At 41.1% G+C, this 19,851-nt stretch overlaps 1 protein-coding gene across 3 annotated transcripts in view; it reads left to right on the plus strand.

Annotated features, from left to right (window-relative positions):
• disc1 (DISC1 scaffold protein) overlaps positions 1-19,851 on the plus strand; it is an 86,677-nt gene that overhangs the window by 56,583 nt on the left and 10,243 nt on the right. For all 3 annotated transcript variants that reach the window (XR_008723432.1, XM_055635183.1, XM_055635184.1), the window contains exons 8-10: positions 81-183; positions 6,584-6,772; positions 9,657-9,717. Coding sequence is in view for 2 of the 3 variants with exons in the window: in XM_055635183.1 (XP_055491158.1) it covers positions 81-183; positions 6,584-6,772; positions 9,657-9,717 (353 nt within the window). In the remaining variant the exon portion in view is untranslated. The remainder of the gene's footprint in view (positions 1-80; positions 184-6,583; positions 6,773-9,656; positions 9,718-19,851) is intronic.

The following is a 19,851-nucleotide window of genomic DNA, read 5'->3' on the forward strand; positions in this document are numbered from 1 at the left end:
GTGATAATCAAACTTTGTGTTTTTTGAAACTGGACCATAACGTAGCTTTCACAAATAGTTGTTGCATTTTATATGTTCAGGTCTGCAGCAGTCAAAAGCTGTGCAGTAACTTCGGCAAGAAAGTAAGCGATATTGAAACACAACTTCTAACTCTCTTGGAAGCCAAAATGTTAGCCATATCAGGTAAGTTCATTTCATTTTCATTTCATTTCATTTTATTTATTGTCATTCGATAAAAACATGCTTCCACATGAATCATGAACGAAATTTGTACTCAGGACTGAGCAGCGTAATAGTGCAGTAAGATATCAATAAAATGCAGTAAAGACATCAATAAATTCTAACATAAAAACCTTCCACAATAAAATCTAAATAATAATGAGCCTATGAATAAATAGTAAAAAGTAAAAAAGCAGCATGGTTAAAAGACAGCAGCATAATAATGTCCATAGCAGCAGCAGTAGCAGCAGACAGTTCACTGAGGTAGTGAGGGTTCAGTCAGTGAGGTAGGGAGTTTAAAAGTCTCACGGCCTCGGGAAAGAAGCTGGCTTTCAGCCGTGTTGGCCTGGCCTTTATGCTGCGCAGCTTCTCCCTGAGGGGAGGGGGGCCAAGAGTCCATTTGCCAGGTGGGTGGGGTCCTTCGTGATGTTTGAGGCTCTGCTCTTCCACCTGCTGATGTAAATGTGCTCAATGGCAGGGGGGCAGTTATTTGTGCAACGCCTTCCTGTCAGCAGCAGAGCAGTTTCCATACCACACTGTGATACACGAAGTGAGGCTGCTCACCACCACAGACCAGTAAATTGATGTCAGGACTGAGGTGCTGAGGCCAGCACGCTTCAGCTTCCTCAAGAAGTAAAGGCATTGGTGGGCTTTTATAATTATACAAATTATATAATTTAATAAATTGCAAATTATGTAATCAAAATGATAATGTTGATTTTTGCAATGTTTACATCCATTGCACTTTAAATTTTGAGTAATTTCTTAGCTCCTTTAATTGTGAACTATTTTGGAATTTTTGAAAATTCCATCATGCAAGGCAATATTATTATTATTATTATTATTATTATTATTATTATTATTATCAAAAGGCTACCATTAATTTGAATTCATAGCAGATTAAGATTATTATCAGCACATTTTGAATATTTACAATGAACTTATTCCAAAATTGGATGATCCAATAAAATTAATATATACATAACTGGACTGACTTTTATAGTTCCGCGAACGATGAAGGGAAGCATACATAGACATAGATATAGACATAGAAAATAGGTGCAGGCCATTCGGCACATCGAGCCAGCACCACCATTCATTGTGATCATGGCCGATCATCCCCTATCAATAACCCGTGCCTGCCTTCTCCCCATATCCCTTGACTCCACTAGCCCCTAGAGCTCTATCTAACTCTCTCTTAAATCTATCCAGTGACTTGGCCTCCACTGCCCTCCGTGGCAGGGAATTCCATAAATTCACAACTCTCTGGGTGAAAAAGTTTTTTCTCACCTCAGTGTTAAATAACCTCCCCTTTATTCTAAGACTGTGGCCCCTGGTTCTGGACTCGCCCCACATTGGGAACATTTTTCCTGCATCTAGCTTGTCCAGTCCTTTTATAATTTTATATGTTTCTATATGATCCCCCTGATCCTTCTAAACCAGTGAATACAAGCCTAGTCTTTTCAATCTTTCCTCGTATGACAGTTCCGCCATCCCAGGGATCAATCTCGTGAACCTACGCTGCACTGCCTCAATCACAAGGATGTCCTTCCTCAAATTAGGAGACCAAAACTGTACACAATACTCCAGATGTGGTCTCACCAGAGGCCTATACAACTGCAGAAGAACCTCTTTACTCCTATACTGAAATCCTCTTGTTATGAAGGCCAACATTCCATTAACTTTATTCACTGCCTGCTGTACCTGTAAGCCAACTTTCAGTGACCGGTGTACAAGGACACTCAGGTCTCGCTGCACCTCCCCCTTACCTATCCTAACCCCATTGAGATAATAATCTGCCCCCTTGTTTTTGCCACCAAAGTGGATAACCTCACATTTATCTATATTATACTGCATCTACCACGCATCTGCCCACACACTCAACCTGTCCAGGTCACCCTGCAACCTCCTAACATCCTCTTCACAGTTCACACTGCTACCCAGCTTTGTGTCAACCGCAAACTTGCTAGTGTTGCTCCGAATTCCCTCTTCCAAATCATTAATACATATGGTAAACAGTTGCGGCCCCAACACCGAGCCTCGCGGCACTCCGCTCGCCACTGCCTGCCATTCTGAAAAGGACCCGTTCACTCCTACTCTTTGCTTCCGGTCTGCCAACCAATTTTCTATCCATGTCAACACCCTATCCCCAATACCATGTGCTCTAATTTTAGTCACCCGTCTCCCGTGCGGGACCTTATCAAAGGCTTTCTGAAAGTCTAGATACACTACATCCACTGGCACCCCTTCATCCATTTTAATTGTCACATCCTCAAAAAATTCCAGAAGATTAGTCAAGCCTTTCATAAATCCATGTTGACTTGGACTAATCCTTTTACTGCTATCCAAATGCCCAATTATTACCACTTTAATGATTGACTCCAGCATCTTTCCCACCACCGAAGTCAGGCTAACTGGTCTGTAATTCCCCGTTTTCTCTCTCGCACGTTTCTTGAAAAGTAGGATAACGTTAGCTATCCTCCAATCCACAGGAACTGATCCTGAATCGATTGAACATTGGAAAATGATCACCAATGCGTCCACTATTTCTAGAGCCACCTCCCTGAGGACTCTGGGATGCAGACCATCAGGCCCAGGGGATTTATCATCCTTCAGTCCCGTTAGCCTACCCAATACAATTTCTTGCCTAATTAACATTTCTTTCAGTTCTTCTACCCCCTTAGATCCTCTGTCCTCCAGTACCTGGGAGATTGTATGTGTCTTCCTTAGTGAAGACAGATCGGAAGTACCTATTCAACTCTTCTGCCATTTTCTTGTTGCCCATAAATGCTATATTTAAGAGGGAGTTGGATGTGACCCTTGTGGCTAAGGGGATCAGGGGGTATGGAGAGAAGGCAGGTACGGGATACTGAGTTGGATGATCAGCCATGATCATATTGAATGGCGGTGCAGGCTCGAAGGGCCGAATGGCCTACTCCTGCACCTAATTTCTATGTTTCTATGTTTCTATAATAATTTCACCCGTGTCTGCATTCAAGGGACCCACATTTGACTTTGCTACTCTTTTTCCCTTAACATATCTAAAGAAGCTTTTACTGTCCTTTTTTATATTCCTGGCCAGTTTCCCTTCGTGCATCATCTTTTCAGCCCGTATTGCCCGTTTTGTTTCCTTCTGTTGTCTTATGAAAGTTTCCCAATCCTCTGGCTTCCGGCTACTCTTTGAATGAATGAATGAATGAATCTCTTTATTGTCATTGCACATGGTACAACGAAATTTAAAAGTCAATCCCACGGTGCTATTCACAAGAGCAATTTTAAATATATAAGAAAAGGTAAAAATATATACATATAAAATTAAAAAAATTACAGATAAATAACAATAGCAGCTGAGGTAGAACCATTCAGTTGAATGTGAGTGTTATTTCTTATTTTGCATTGTTAAGTTCACGTATGGCTATGGGGTAGAAGCTGTCTCTGAGTCTGTTCGTGCGAGTTTTGAAAGACCTGTACCGTCTGCCAGAGGGCAGCAGGTGGAACAGGTTGTGTCCAGGGTGGGAAGGGTCCTTCAGGATGTTGGCTGCCCTGCCAAGGCAGCGAGAGCTGAAGATGTCCTTCAGGGAAGGCAGTGGGCAGCCAGTGATTTTTTGTGCGGTGTTGGTGACCCTTTGAAAGGCTCTCCTGTGTTATACATCTTTCCTTTAATTTTTATTCTATCCCTAACTTCTCTTGTCAGCCACGGTTGCCTTCTACTCCCCTTAGATTCTTTCTTCCTTTTTGGAATGAAATGATCCTGCATCTTCCGGATTATGCCCAGAAATTCCTGCCATTGCTGTTCCACCGTCATTCCTGCTAGGATCCCTTTCCAGTCTACCTTGGCCAGCTCCCCTCTCATGCCTTCGTAGTCCCCTTTGTTCAACTGCGTCACTGACACTTCCGATTTAACCATCTCCTTCTCAAATTGCAGATTAAAACTAATCATATTATGATCACTACCTCCAAGCGGTTCCTTTACCTCGAGTTCTCTTATCATATCTGGTTCATTGGACAACACTAAATCCAGAATTGCCTTTTCTCTGGTCAGCTCCATTACAAGCTGCTCTAAGAATCCATCTCGGAGGCATTCTACAAACTCTCTTTCTTGGGGTCCTTAACCAACCTGATTTTCCCAGTCTACCTATATATTGAAATCCCCCGTCACCATAGTGGCATTACCTTTGTTACATGCCAGTTTTAACTCCTGCTGCAGCTTACACCCTACATCCGGGCTACTATTTGGGGGTCTGTAGATAACACCAATTAGTGTCTTCTTGCCTTTACAATTCCTCAACACAATCCACAGTGACTCTACCTTGTCAGTCCCTATGTCTTCCCTCGCAAGGGACTGAATTCCATCCCTCGCCAGCAGAGCTAACCCCCCCTCCTCTGCCCACCTGCCTGTCCTTTCTATAGGATGTATAACCCTGAATATTAAGTTCCCAGGCCCGATCCTCCTGCAGCCATGTCTCAGTAATCCCCACAATGTCATATCTACCAACTTCTAACTGAGCCTCAAGCTCATCTACTTTACTTCTTATACTTTGCGCATTCATATACAATACTTTTAATTCCTTCCACATCTCCCCTTTCACATCGATCCCTATTACGCTTGGCCATACTCTCCTATCCCTTTGTGAGCTTCCTTTCCCATTAATTCTGGGGTCATTAACTATTCTTTTATTCTCTTTCCCTTTAACTCGGTCCTTGACTATCCCATTGACACCCCACCCCCCTTATTCAGTTTAAAACCACCCGTGTAGCAGTGGCAAACCTGCCTGCCAGAATGCTGGTCCCCCACCTGTTAAGATGCAATCCGTCCCTTTTGTACAGTTCCCCCCTTACTCCAAAACAGATCCTAGTGATCGAAGAATTTAAATCCCTGCCCCCTGCACCAGTTCTTCAGCCACACATTCAGGTCCCGTATCTCCCTGTTCCTGCTCTTGCCAGCACGAGGAACTGGAAGCAAACCGGAGATAACCACCCCGGAGGTCCTGCTTTTCAGCATCTTTCCGAGCTCTCTAAAGTCACGCTGCAGAATATTCATCCCCTTCTTTCCGACATCGTATGTGCCGACATGCACTACCACTTCTGGCTGTTCACCTTCGCCCTTGAGGATTTTCTGCACTCTGTCCGTGACATCCTGGATCCTGGCACCAGGAAGGCAGCACACCATATGTCTTCTTTACCACTCTGTCTACTTGTGTTGCCGCTTTTAGAGAGTTTTGGATTTTGAACCCAAGATCCCTCTGCACGTCAATGCTGTTAAGGGTCTTGCCATGAATCATATATTCTCCCTTTTATTTGACCTCTCACAGTGCAACACCACTCATTTGCTTGGATTAAACTCCATCTGCCATTTCTTCCCCCATTTCTGTAATTGATCCATATCCTGCGGTATACTTTGACAATCTTCTTCACTGCATCTTCTCAAATTTTAAATTGCAAACAAACAGTCCAAGCACAAATCTCTGCAAAACACCACTGGTCACAGACCCCCAGCTGGAATAACACCCCTCCACCACAACTCTGATTTTGATGAGTAAGGTAGTTCTGAAATCATATGACCATTACTGTTGATCCCATATATATGCCCTCAATTTACATAGAAACATAGAAAATAGGTGCAGGAGGAGGCCATTCGGCCCTTCGAGCCAGCATTGTGACCATGGCTGATCGTCCCCAATCAATAACCCGTGCCTGCCTTCTCCCCATATCCCTTGACTCCACTAGCCCCTAGAGCTCTATCTAACTCTCTCTTAAATCCATCCAGTGATTTGGCCTCCTCTGCCCTCTGTGGCAGGGAATTCCATAAATTCACAACTTTGTGGGTAAAAATGTTTTTTCTCACCTCGGTCTTAAATGACCTCACCTTTAGTCTAAGACTGTGGCCTCTGGTTCTGGACTCGCCCAACATTTAAAATCATTCTATTTTTAATGTATGTTAGTTGGATTATGCTTATAAGCTGTAAGATGGGTTGAACCCGTTAATTGAATTGGTACAATGGATTTGTTTCCACGCAGCCTAGTAGGCTCTTAAGTGAGATTACTTTTTCCCCACCAATCCTTCCTTCAACTACTGATGAATTCCCAGCTACACTATCATCTACCAGATCTCCTCAATTGCAGGCTTCATAATGTCAGTTGGGTTGCCCAGAGATGAGTAAAAAACCTCAAAGATTTAAGAGTTTCAGGACATTGGCACTCCTCTGAGCTTGAAACAACCCCTACTGATCTCAATCATTGCACAAACTTGCATCTGGGATAAAATATACCAATGTATCTTTACTGATTATGTTAAAGAGTGAAGATTCTTTTGCCGTGAAGTTTAATTATTTACGGTGAATTCTGAATGTTTTCATTTCTGTAGGCCATGAATTCTCAACTGCGAAGGATTGCGCCGAGGAGATCAAATCTTTGACTTCCGATAAAGCTAGACTAGAAAAAATTATCAACGATTTGCAGGGTTTAATCATTAATAACAGTCAACAGCTTGAAGCGATCAAGGGGGATTATAGCAGTTTGAAAACTGAACTGGAGCAGGAAGAAAGGCTCTTTGGTAAATTTCAATTACTTTTTGATAACGATTTTCCATTTGCATTTCAAACTATAATGATCATAATATCTAGATTATCTAGTGGGCGTAAAACATTTTCATTTGTTTCTTCTAAAGATGAACTATTTATACATCATATAGTTGATATTTTTTAAATTATGCATTTACAAGGCATGCAGCAACATTTTTCAGCATATTAAATGAAAGGCTTAAAGTTAATGGACTAAATGCACTTTTTGAAGCTTGTGGTGGAAATTGGTTAGCTTTAAATAAAATATTTAATTCTTCAAATCTATTAAATGTTACATGCTATGTGTTTCTTGCCCTCTATCTAACCTTATTGGGATTGGCATGAAACTGATCAAATTGACTGCTATTCTAGTTGTGGATGTTGTGGCAGTTATGGGACAGCTTACCCTTGAGCAAAACCGCAAAATGCAGATGGCACCACTCAACCTCGGTTGGAGTGAAAGCCACAATGTAATGTTATGGCAGTTATTCCATTTTGTCTTCAATTCAGTGGGCTATTGTAATGTAATAAATGTGTTGAGACATTCAGATGATTTAGTATCTATCCCACCTTTTATTGCGTATAGCATTGTCCTTTTGACATTGTCCTCTGTATATCCCACTATCACCATTGCCCCCCTACTCCCCACCCTCTATGCAATTCCATGCTTTAAAATTCAAGTTTGAAGTAATGCACATGAGAATGAGAAAACACAGCAAAGAAGTACATGAAGAATGGTAGCTTCCAAGGAAGTGTAGACGAACAGAGGGATCTAGGAGTGAATGGCCACAAATCATTAATTAGCAGTAGATAAGGTGAATAAGAAGGACATTTGGGATTCCTATCTACATTGTCTGAGGAATAGAACAAGCGAGGGGTTATGATGGTACAATGATTACACACTAGGAAGAATGTGAAATAACTAGAAAAAAAGCAAAGTCAATTTATAGTTATGTTGTGGCTAGAGAATTATAGTTATGAGGACTGACCAATTTGATTGGGTGTGTTTTCTTTTGAACAAAGATAACTGGAAGAAGTTTTTATTAAAGCTTATAAAATTATGCGAGTCCAAGAATTATGAGCAGTGTGTAGCTTTTTTTGCTTCGTTCAGTCATAAGGTGATGTAAATTTAACCAATAGAATAATTTGAGGTAACTTGATGAAAAAGCATTCCATTTAAAGCCCATTGACGATCTGGACATTACACCATGAAAGAATGACAGATGCAGCAACTGCAGATGCTGGAAAAATCGAAGGTAGACAAAAAAGCTGGAGAAACTTTCATTGTTTTTAAACAATATCTTGCCGACCACTTGACAGCATGAGGGGGGAAAGAGGAAATAACTTAAATAGATCAAACACTATTTTATGACAAATTGTGCAATGGATTTGTAAATGTAAAACAAACAATCATGTGGTGTTAAATCTAAACAAATTGAGAGTTTTATTGCATTTGATACCACTGGCTTTGGGAATGGTGTCATTATAGATTTCAGTAAAGTTGAGAAGTTACAAAATGGTTTGGAATGTATAATGCAGCAATAGCACACCCTTGTGATCAAAACATGTTTTGTTTGAAATTTCAAAGTTTTGATTGAATACATAAGGAAGAAAGTCTCAAATGTTAAATGGTCACAAAGTGAAGAAAAATAAATCGTGGAGAAAGAACTCTAGAGAGCTGCTGAAGCAATGAATGCTTTACCAGAGGGCTTGCTTGAGCTAGAAACTGGAGTTTCTTGGGAAACATTTTATTTTCAGTATTAATCCGTTTATTAAGAAAAAAAAACTTAAGAAAAGCACGCATGCCACTGCTAATTAAGGATTTGTGGCCATTCACTCCTAGATCCCTCTGTTCGTTTACACTTCCTTGGAAGCTACCATTCTTCATGTACTTCTTTGCTGTGTTTTCTCATTCTCAGGTGCATTTCTCAGAATTTTTTATAAACAGTTTCTTGATTCTAGGTTCAATGGAATGCTATCAAACACTGATTCATTTGTGATTTTTATTTGAATTAGTTTTTCAGCATCTATAAAACAGTTCGACTACATATGTCTAAAAATAGATGGATCAACTGTAGAAGTCAAAATTCCCTAATGGTTCAGTGCTTGGATAGAATTATCCGGGGGTGTTTCAAGAACCTGATGGTTGATAGGAGGAATTTCCTGAGAACAGTATCAACTGAGTATTTGAGAGCAGCTCGGTATCTGTGACCTGCTCTGTGAATGCAAATAGCTCTTTGGCTCTGATCTTGGCCCTGAGATGGACGTGTTTAAGTCTAGCAGTCCACTGTGACTAATTTCGATCACACTTCATCTCCCTTTAGTGGTCTTGGCCAAATAGGTAGGATGTTAAAATATGCCAATCTGTCAGTCAATTATGTCATGTCAAACTAGAATCGAGAATAATCAAAGCTAAGGTGCCAGGATTGAGATAGTGGCATGTAACTTACTCCTTTTGCAAAGTCTTTATTAATTAAGTTATCTACGAGTCAAAACCATCAAAATTTCTGACGATTCCATGAGAGACCCAAGAAGATCATGGAGCTGCCCAGCAACAGCTGCCCAGATATATAAATGAAACAAAGGGTCAATTTCAGACTTGATTCGAAACCACTCTCTCTGATTGCAGGCTGTTTAATTCAGTGCTACTTATTGGCACCTAAACAACCTCAATAATTTCTGTCTACATATCAATATTGTGTGTATTTATAAAACATATTGAAAGTGGATTTTCCTTTCTGGCTGTGAATAAATGTTAGATTGCTTGCTTTGAACTAACAACCAACAAATACAAAAGTCTTTATTACTAGGTTTGCCAAAGATCTATTAAATGCCAATGAATATTACTGTATTTTTTTACTTTGCTTTCAATTACAGAGAATAACCAGAGAAAAAGCATTGTAAAATATATGGGAGTTCTGGAAGACAAACTTCATAGGTAATGGTATCCATCAAATATTTGAAATTTGGATTAAAGTTTAGGTTTAAGCACAATTTTATTTTTGTAATCTATATTTTGTTCACATTAACAATCTAAGTTAGACCATTTCTATAAATAAACAATTGCAATAAGTTGAATATTTATAGTTGATTGCAGAGCTGAATAGAAACTTGTCATAGTTATTCAACACAAAACAGGCCCCTTGGTTCAACTGGTCCATGCCAACCAAGATGTCTATCTGAGTTGGTTCCATTTGCCTGTGTTTGGCTCATTTTCCTTCATACCTTTCCTATCCATGTACAGGTGCACAACCTTTTATCCGAAAGCCTTGGGACCAGGCACTTCTCTGATTTCGGAATTTTTCGGATTTCCGAATGGAAGATTTGTAGCGTAGATTAGGTAGGTAGCGCGGGTGGCTTGAAAAGTCTGGAGCGGCTGCCTCCTCCCCGGAGACCGGGGAATCATTGTAAATCATTGCTTAAATGTTATTCAGTTAGTTTGGAGGGACTTTATGTGGTAAGGGGGGGGGTGATGGGGGAAACTTTAATTCTTAGTGCCCTACCTGGTCGGAGAGGCGGGGAGCGGGCAATGCCTTTCCAGGTCGCTGTGCAGTAAGCTCCGGAGCGCTGTGGCCGCCGACTCCCAACATCACGGAGCTGGGGGCTGCGGGCGTCCGGCCGCGGGCGGCGCCGGTTGGAGCTCCGACCCGGACCCCGGCACACTCAAATCCAGCGCCGCCCCTGGCTGGCGCAGCCCCGCTCCGCGAAATCCAGCGCGTCGCCCGCTGGGATACAGCCGGGCATGCCCCAGTCTCCGCGGATGTTGGAGAGTCGCCGGCAACATCGCGGAGCGCTCCGGCCGCGGGTCGCGCTGGATTTGCACCGCGCAGCCAGGGGGTAGAGCCACGGAGCTACAACCCGCTCCCCGCCTGGGAGTCGGCGCCACAGCGCTCTCTAAGACCCGGTAAGGCAAAGCTTCCCCCTTCAGTTTCCCCCTTCACCCCCCCCCCCCCTTCACATAAAAGCCCTCCAAACTAACTGACTAACATTTAAGCAATGATTTACAGATGTTTAAGTGTCTCCCCGGTCTCTGGGGAGGAGGCAGCCGCTACAGTAGTACAGACCTGGGTTGACCGTGGGTCGTTTCGGGTCAAGTTTGGCGCCAAATGCGAGCTTTGGTGTGCAGACGACATCCTGGAAAAAATGTCCGGTTTTCGGAGCTTTTCGGTTTCCGGAACTCCGGATAAAAGGTTGTGCACCTGTATCTGTCTAAATGTTTTTTAAACATTGTAATTTTACCCACATTTCTGCCTCTTTGGGAAGCTTGTTCCATATACCAACCATTCATGTGTGAAAAAGGTATCCCTCGGGTCCCTTTTAAATCTGTTCCCTCTCACCTTAAATCTATGATTCCTAGTTTTAGACTTCCCTAGCATGGGAAAAATTTGTGACTATCCACCTTATTTGAACCCCTCAATATTTTATGTACCTCCATAATGTCACTTCTCAACCTCCTATGCTCCAGGAAAAAAGCTTCAGACTATCCAGTCTCTCCTTATAAATCAAGTCCTTCAGCCCCAGTACCATCCGCCTGAACAAGGAAACAACCTCCAATCGTTACCCCATTCCCCACATAACAGGATTTCTCAGCCCATCTGGTCGGGGCTATGCTATTTTCTAAAAATTGACTTAGTCCGGGGATATAACCAGATCCCCGTGCGATCGGAGGATGTCCTGAAGACGGCTGTTATCACCCCGTTCGGCCTCTTCGAGTTCCTGCGGATGCCCTTTGGCCTCAAGAACGCCGCGCAGGCTTTCCAGCGCCTGATGTACACCGTGGGGCATGGGCTCGATTTCCTGTTCATTTATTTAGATTACATCCTCGTGGCATGTTGCTCTTGGCAGGAACACTGTGCCCACTTATGTTTATTGTGCCAGCGCCTTAGTGAACACGGCCTGGTGATTAACCCTGGCAATTGCCAGTTCGGCCTTCGGGCCATCGACTTTATGGGCCACCGGGTGACGCTGCACAGTGCCTCTACTGCACAGGGTTGAGGCAATCCGCCAGTTTCCGCGGCTTTCCACAGTGCGGGGCCTCCAGGAGTTTGTGGGCATGGTAACGTTCTACCATCGGTTCGTGCCGGCGGTGGCTAAAATTATGCAGCCACTCTTTCAGTTGTTGACTGCAAAGAGGCGGGAGATGCAATTCTTCGCTGTGGCAGCGTTTGAATGGGCAAAGGAGGCCTTGGCTCGGGGGACAATGCTCGTACATCCGCGGGCCAATGCCCCTACAGCCCTTACCATGGATGCCTCGGACTCTGTGGTCGGCGGCGTTCTAGAGCAGTCAGTCAACGGCCATTGGCAGCCTCTCGCCTTTTTTAGGCTCTCAGCCTCTCGCCTTCTTCTCGCCAGCGCCTCCCCTCCTCCGCCAACCAACAGGAACGTGCGGGGCCGAGCTGTGTAGATGCTTTAGACGGCGGAAGGAGGCCTTCCCATTCCTTCCTGCCTCCTCCCGGCCTCGGCGTGCGAGAGGGTTTGTTTCGAATGCGCCGTTAACCTTCTGCGCTCCAAAGAATAAAGCCCTAACTTGTTCAACCTTTCTCTGTAACTTAGTTGTTGAAACCCAGGCAACATTCTAGTAAATCTCCTCTGTACTCTCTCTATTTTGTTGACATCCTTCCTATAATTGGACGACCAAAATTGTACACCATACTCCAGATTTGGTCTCACCAATGCCTTGTACAATTTTAACATTACATCCCAGCTTCTATACTCAATGCTCTGATTTATAAAGGCTAGCATACCAAAAGCTTTCTTTACCACCCTATCTATATGAGATTCCACCTTCAAGGAACTATGCACGGTTATACCCAGATCCCTCTGTTCAACTATCATCTGCATACTTACTAATCCAATTTACCACACCTTCATCCAGATCATTGATGTACATGACAAACAACAAAGGACCCAACACAGATCCCTGAGGCACCCCACTAGTCACCTGCCTCCAACCCGATAAACAACCATCCACCATTACCCTCTGGCTTCTCCCATTCAGCCACTGTTGAATCCATCTTGCTACTCCTGCATTTATACCCAACAGTTGAACCTTCTTAACCAACCTTCCATGAGGAACCTTGTCAAAGGCCTTACTAAAGTCCATATAGACAACATCCACTGCTTTACCCTCGTCAATTTCCCTAGTAACCTCTTCAAAAAATTCATAGTACTATCCGTATCTGGAAACAGTTGAAATTCAGTCTTAAATTGAGAAACATGTCTCTCCTTCCTATTGCAAACAATCCCTCGTGTAAACCGTCTACTTTAGATATGGTGTTTGTTCAATGGAAAAACCTGGGAATTAATACTGTGGGAGACCTCTACAAGAAGGGGACTTTCTTTTCTTTTCAAGAACTACAGGAGAAATACCACTTGAACGCAAACAATTTTTTTAGATACCTTCAAATCCGAGATTATGTGAAAATCTATACACAAGACTGTCCTCTTATGGGTCCAGATATATTACACGATTGTTTGAATAGACATGCTGATACAAGTAAGTTAATATCCTACATTTATAACACTCTCTTAACTATTGATACCCCACCTTCTGAGATTTATAGGCGAGCATGGGAGGACGAGCTGGGTTTACCCATTTCAATAGATATATGGGAGGAAAGCCTACTGTACATACATTACTGTTATTTGAATGTCAGGCATTGTCTGATACAATTCAAAGTATTGCATAGGTTATACTACTCAAAGACCAAATTGAATAAGATTTTCCCAACTGTCTCCCCTCTCTGTGATAAATGTTACCTCCGAGAAGCTGCCCTAACCCATTCTTTTGTATCCTGTGTAAAATACAAAATTTCTGAATATTCAATACCATTTCTAAACTACTCAAAATTCAATTCGAGTCAGATTCAAAATTAATAATATTAGGAATGTCAGAGGGCTGCTCTAAGTTAACGATATTTCAAAGATGTTTCCTTGACTATGGTTTAATAACTGCAAAAAAACATACTTAAATTCTGGAAAAAGATAACAGTTCCCACAGTGAAGATGTGGATCACAGAAATGACCGAGACACTACATTTAGAAAAAATAAGGCTTGTTTTGTCTGACAAATCAGATCAATTTTCCAAAATATGGTCTCCTTTCATTGAATTTCTTCAACAACAGAATGGTTGAACACAAATTCAAAACCGACGCTAGAGTCGGATGAGCGGGTGTAGGGAAGGGTAGTGGGATATATCTCTGCTTTTTCTTTTTTTTCACTTCTTTGTTAGTTAAGGGTTTTTTCTTCTTTCTTTTTCGTATCTTGCTTCTTCCTTTTCATTCTTTATTTTTTTACTTTTTTCCGATTCACTTATCAGTTTATAAAATGTTAAAACTGAAGCTGTACGAAAATTGTATAATTGTTATGTCGATTACTTTCTCCTTGTATATTTGCTTCTAATAAAATAAATATTAGAAGAAATAAAAAAAACGTAGATCAGTTTCATTTAAGTACATTTCCTGGTGATATAAAGCTATAAGGGATAACTAAGAAAACTAATTAAGTAACTGCATGTCTATGAAAATATTTAAAATGCAGTCAAATGTTTATCTACAATATGGATAAAAAACAGTCCTATATGTTTTCTGCTTTAAAATAACTTTTACACCAATATCAATTATTGATTAATTTTATCGTGGATAACACAGTTTTGCTATGGAATGAAATAAAATTCCTAAATGATTTAATTAGGCATTTCATAAAACCGTGTTTATATGGTTGTTATAATCTTCTGCCAGAGTATAATCTTATTTTTGATTACTTAAGCTACTTCATTGTTTAAAATTGATTTCTTTTTTTTTTCTTTTTTTGTTGTTTGTTTTATTAGAAGTTAGTACAATACAAAACAGTGGGACCTAATTTTAGGTGCCAACTATGTCATAACGTAATTATACATTCTATGTACAACCTCTAGTTTTATGTTCTTGTAAAGGAAATAAGAAAGACAAGAAGGAAAAAAAAAAGAAGAAAAAAAAATTGTAGAAGAGAAAAAGAGGAAAAATAGATAGTAGAAAATAGAAAAACGTGAAGTGTGTGTATAAGAAAAGAAAAAATGGAAAGTAGAAATAGGAAAAAAAGACCCTTAAAAGAGAAATTTTCAAATCTTTATTCAGAGATGTAAATCTATACACGACCTGACCTGAAATCAGTAATCTTTACGGTACCGCTGCATCACATGATTCCAAAAAGTCGATAAGAGGGGACCAACTCCTTAAGAATTGGTCATATTTATCTATTAGTCGGAGTCTCATTTCTTCAAGGCGTGCTATGTCTATCATATTCCTAATCCACATTTTAACAGTTGGAATAGCTGTATTTTCCCAAAATTTAAGTATCAATTTATTTCCAATTATTAACCCTTAATTAAAAAAAACATTTTGGTCCTTATTTAAATTGATATCTTCTACTATTATTCCAAATATAATCCATTCCGTATTAGGTTCTATTCTTGACTTGAAAAGCTTTGTAAATATATCAAATATATCGCTCCAAAATTTATTCAACTTTGTACATCCTTCAAATGAATGTGTTATATTAGCATTTTGAAACAAACATTTATCGCATCTGGGAGAGACGTTTGGGTAAAATTTATTCAACCTCGTTTTTGAATAATATAGTCTATGTAATAATTTAAATTAAATTTTAAATTATGTCTTTCATTAATGGAACAATGATGTGTGTTCATCAGATACTTTTCCCATCTATCCTTTGGGATCTTTCTCATTAGTTCATGTTCCCAATCTTCTCTTAGTGCCTCTGTTGAGGGTAATTTTCTATTTAATATATTATTATAAAAGTATGATATTAGTTTTTGTGAATCAGCCTTAATATTCATTGCTTCTTTTAAAGGGTCTAAAAATATAGTTTGAAATCTATGTGTATATTTCTTCATAAAGTCACATATCTGTATATATTTGAAATATTGATTATCCTTCAGTTTAAATTTTAATTTTAATTGTTGAAATAATAACAATTTGCCCAATTCATACATATCTCCTACTTTCCTAATCCCCAGTCTATCCCATTGTTTATATGATTTGTCGATAAGAGATGGTTTGAATGCAGGGTTGTTCAATAGTGGGGTTAGTGCACAACTGATAACCATATAACAAAATAACCATATAACAATTACAGCACGGAAACAGGCCATCTCGACCCTTCTAGTCCGTGCCGAACACATAATCTCCCCCTAGTCCCATATACCTGCGCTCAGACCATAAAAACCCTAGACCATTCCCTTCCCATCGTGAGTCTTGCATGAGAACTTTTTAACTATCCAATTTATTTTTAAATTATAAAAACGAACCTGCCTCCACCACCTTCACTGGAAGCTCATTCCACACAGCTACCATTCTCTGAGTAAAGAAGTTCCCCCTCATGTTACCCCTAAACTTCAGTCCCTTAATTCTCATGTCCCCTTGTTTGAAACTTCCCTACTCTCAGTGGGAAAAGCTTTTCCACGTTAACTCTGTCTATCCCTCTCATCATTTTAAAAACCTCTATCAAGTCCCCCCTTAACCTTCTGCGCTCCAAAGAATAAAGCCCTAACTTGTTCAACCTTTCTCTGTAACTTAGTTGCTGAAACCCAGGCAACATTCTAGTAAATCTCCTCTGTACTCTCTCTATTTTGTTGACATCCTTCCTATAATTATGCAACCAAAATTGTACACCATACTCCAAAATTGGCCTCACCAATGCCTTGTACAATTTTAACATTACATCCCAACTTCTATACTCAATGCTCTGATTTATAAAGGCCAGCACACCAAAAGCTTTCTTTACCACCCTATCTACATGAGATTCCACTTTCAGGGAACTGTGCACAGTTATTCCCAGATCCTTCTGTTCACCTACATTCTTCAATTCCCTACCATTTACCATGTACGTCCTATTTTGATTTGGCCTGCCAAGATGTAGCACCTCACACTTATCAGCATTAAACTCCATCTGCCATCTTTCAGCCCACTCTTCCAACTGGCATAAATCTCTCTGTAGACTTTGAAACTCTACTTCATTACCCACAACCCCACCTATCTTAGTATCATCTGCATATTTACTAATCCATGATAGATTATTTAATTTCAACGATAATTTTATTTGTTTCCAAATTCTTATTGTATTGTGAATAATTGGGTTCTTATATATTATACTATTTAATTTTATCGGTGAGAACAAGATCGTTCCTATATCATACGGGGAAACACTCCTCTTTCTCCATTCTTATCCACTCAGACCGGTGAGTGGAACTATCCAACCAGTACATTATGTTCTTAATATGCACTGCCCAGTAGTAATACGTAATGTTAGGTAATGATAAGCCCCCAACTTCTTTAGGTTTACACAAATGCTTTTGTTGAATTCTGTGTGATCTGTAATCCCATATAAAATTAGTGATAGTAGAATCTAGTTTTTTAAAAAAATATTTTGGAATATATATTGGGATCGCTTGAAACAAATATATTAATTGTGGTAAGAAAGTCATTTTTATAGCGTTAATTCTACCTATCAATGAGAGCGGGAGCGTTTTCCAAAATTTAATCATATCATTCAGTTTATTTAATAGTGGCATAAAATTGGCGCTAAATAATGATTTGTGTCTTCTCGTAATTTGAATACCCAGATACTTGAATTTTTCCGTTGCAATTTTGAAAGGGAATTTTAGTAAGTGTCTCGCATCCTGTGGTTTTAGAGACATAATTTCGCTTTTATTCCAATTTATTCTATATCCTGAAAAAGAGCCGAATTCCTCAATTAGTGTTAATAAGGTGGGTATACTCGTTTGTGTATTAGTAATATATAAAAGAATATCATCAGCATATAATGAAATTTTATTCTTTGAGTCCTTAGTGTTATATCCGTGAATATTCGGATGATTTCTAATCTTTTCAGCCAGCGATTCTATCATAAGGGCAAATAGCAATGGTGATGGCACAACCCAGCCTATTACCCCTTGATAAATACAATTTTGGAGATAATATATTATTAGTTAATATTCTTGCCGTAGGTTTATCGTAAAGTAGTTTAACCCATCTAATAAAATTCTCTCCCGTGTAAAATTTTTGGAGTACCTTATATAAATACTGCCATTCTACCTGATCAAATGCCTTCTCTGCATCCAGCGTAACAACTGAAATATCTTCAATGTCCTCATTGTGAGAGTACATTATATTGGAAAAACCTTCTCAAATTATTAAATGATTGTCTTTTGGGTATAAATTCCGTTTGATCCGTGTTTACCAATTTGGTAATATAATTATTCAGTCTTCTAGCTAGAATCTTTGCTAATATTTTCTGATACGTATTTAGAGGTGATGTAGCTCTGTAAGAACCCGGTTCATCTAAATCTTTATCTTTTGGTATAAGCGTTATCGTTGATTCTGCTAAAGTTTCTGGTAGTTTATTTTCGGTATAAGCCTGAGTGTATAAGTTGAGTAATCTTTGTACAATTGAGTCCTGAAATCGTTTATAAAATTCATTACTAAAACCGTCTGATCCTGGGGTCTTCCCATTTTTCAGTGAGTTTATTATTTGTTTTATTTCTTCACTAGTAATCTGTGCTCCTAATTCCTCTTGTTCTAAACTATCCAATATAGGGAGATTGCAATTATCTAAAAAATTTGTAATTTTACAAACATCTGTATTTATTTTAGTTGTACAGGTGCACAACCTTTTATCCGAAAGCCTTGGGACCAGACACTTTTCGAAATTCGGAATTCGGAATGGAAATTTTTTAGCGTAGATTTTAATGGCTGGCTCAGTGGTAGAGTGCTCGGCTCATATCCGCAAGGTCGCGAGTTTGCGCCTTGATCCCGGCAGTTCCTCGGTCGCGAGTTTGAGTCTTCAATGTAGTTTTTTCTTGCAGAATAAATGTCTGTATGAAATGCAGTGTGTTGAATGAATTCCTGAATTTGTAAATGTGACCGCAGCATTGAATCACCTCTCGCACTCATGTCACCCTAGCGGGGCTACATGCCCTTAGGTGGCCTAAGGCGACATTTTCACACTCTTATATTCGTGTGCAGCAGAGGCGACATGCATTTGGCGCCAAACGTGAGCTTTGGCGTGCCATGTTTAGCGCCAAACGTGAGCTTCCGTGAGCTTTGGTGTGCAGACGACATCCTGGAAAAAATGCCAGGTAGGAGATATACCCTCCCAGGCAATATACCCTCCACATCTCTTTTATGAAGGGGATTTAGTTCCCCTTTCTTCCAGGACCGACCGGAGGTTCCGCTGTCACCTCTGCGGGCCGCCCTCGGCGAACGTCCTGTCTCCCTGTCCCTGGGATAGCAGGGGGCGATCAAACAGCACAATACCCCCCTCACCCTCCAACTCCAGAGGAATCCGCTCCCCGATGGGCCGCTACGGCGACAAGTGGCAGTTCGCCCACAGCACGAGCTGCGCGACCCCAAGAACAAGATGTACCTTGCACACCATCAGCTTCTGCCCCTACGGGGAGCGTGTTCCTCTGGAGTTGGAGCGGGGCTGGGCTGGAGTTGCTGATCTGGGATCTCCGTGCTTGCAGTGGGCCTGGGGGTCGGTGTCCCAATGAGGGGGCACAGCTCGGGCTGTGGGCGAACTGCCACTTGTCGCCGTAGCGGCCCATCGGGGAGCGGCTTCTGGTGGTCCTGATGTCTCCGGCCAGTTTGCAGTTTTCCTCTGGAGTTGGAACGGGGCTGGGCCACTGCTGGCTGTGGGTCTCTGGGATCTCCGTGCTTGCAGTGGGCCTGGGGGTCGGTGTCCCGTTGGTCCTGACGTCTCCGGTGACTGGCATTGTATGCTGGCATCGCCGACGTGAAGACAGTGCAAAGCCCCCGCGCCGGTGCAATGGGCGGGGAGCTGGAGAGGGGAGGGAAGGGGTCACACACATGGCCGGGAAGCAGAGGGGTGTAGGTGGGGTGAAACTGAAGGGAGCGACAATCTGCTGCTGCCTGCCCGCTGAGTTAAAAAGTTCCCACGCAAGACTCACGATACACTGTGTATCGTGAGTCTACCGTGGGAACTTTTTAACTCAGCGGGCAGGCAGCAGCATATTGTCAATTATTAACCCTCCCGCGCAATATACCCACACCT

Source organism: Leucoraja erinacea, chromosome 5 (genome assembly GCF_028641065.1).
Source record: "Leucoraja erinacea ecotype New England chromosome 5, Leri_hhj_1, whole genome shotgun sequence".
Lineage (NCBI taxonomy): Eukaryota > Metazoa > Chordata > Chondrichthyes > Rajiformes > Rajidae > Leucoraja > Leucoraja erinaceus.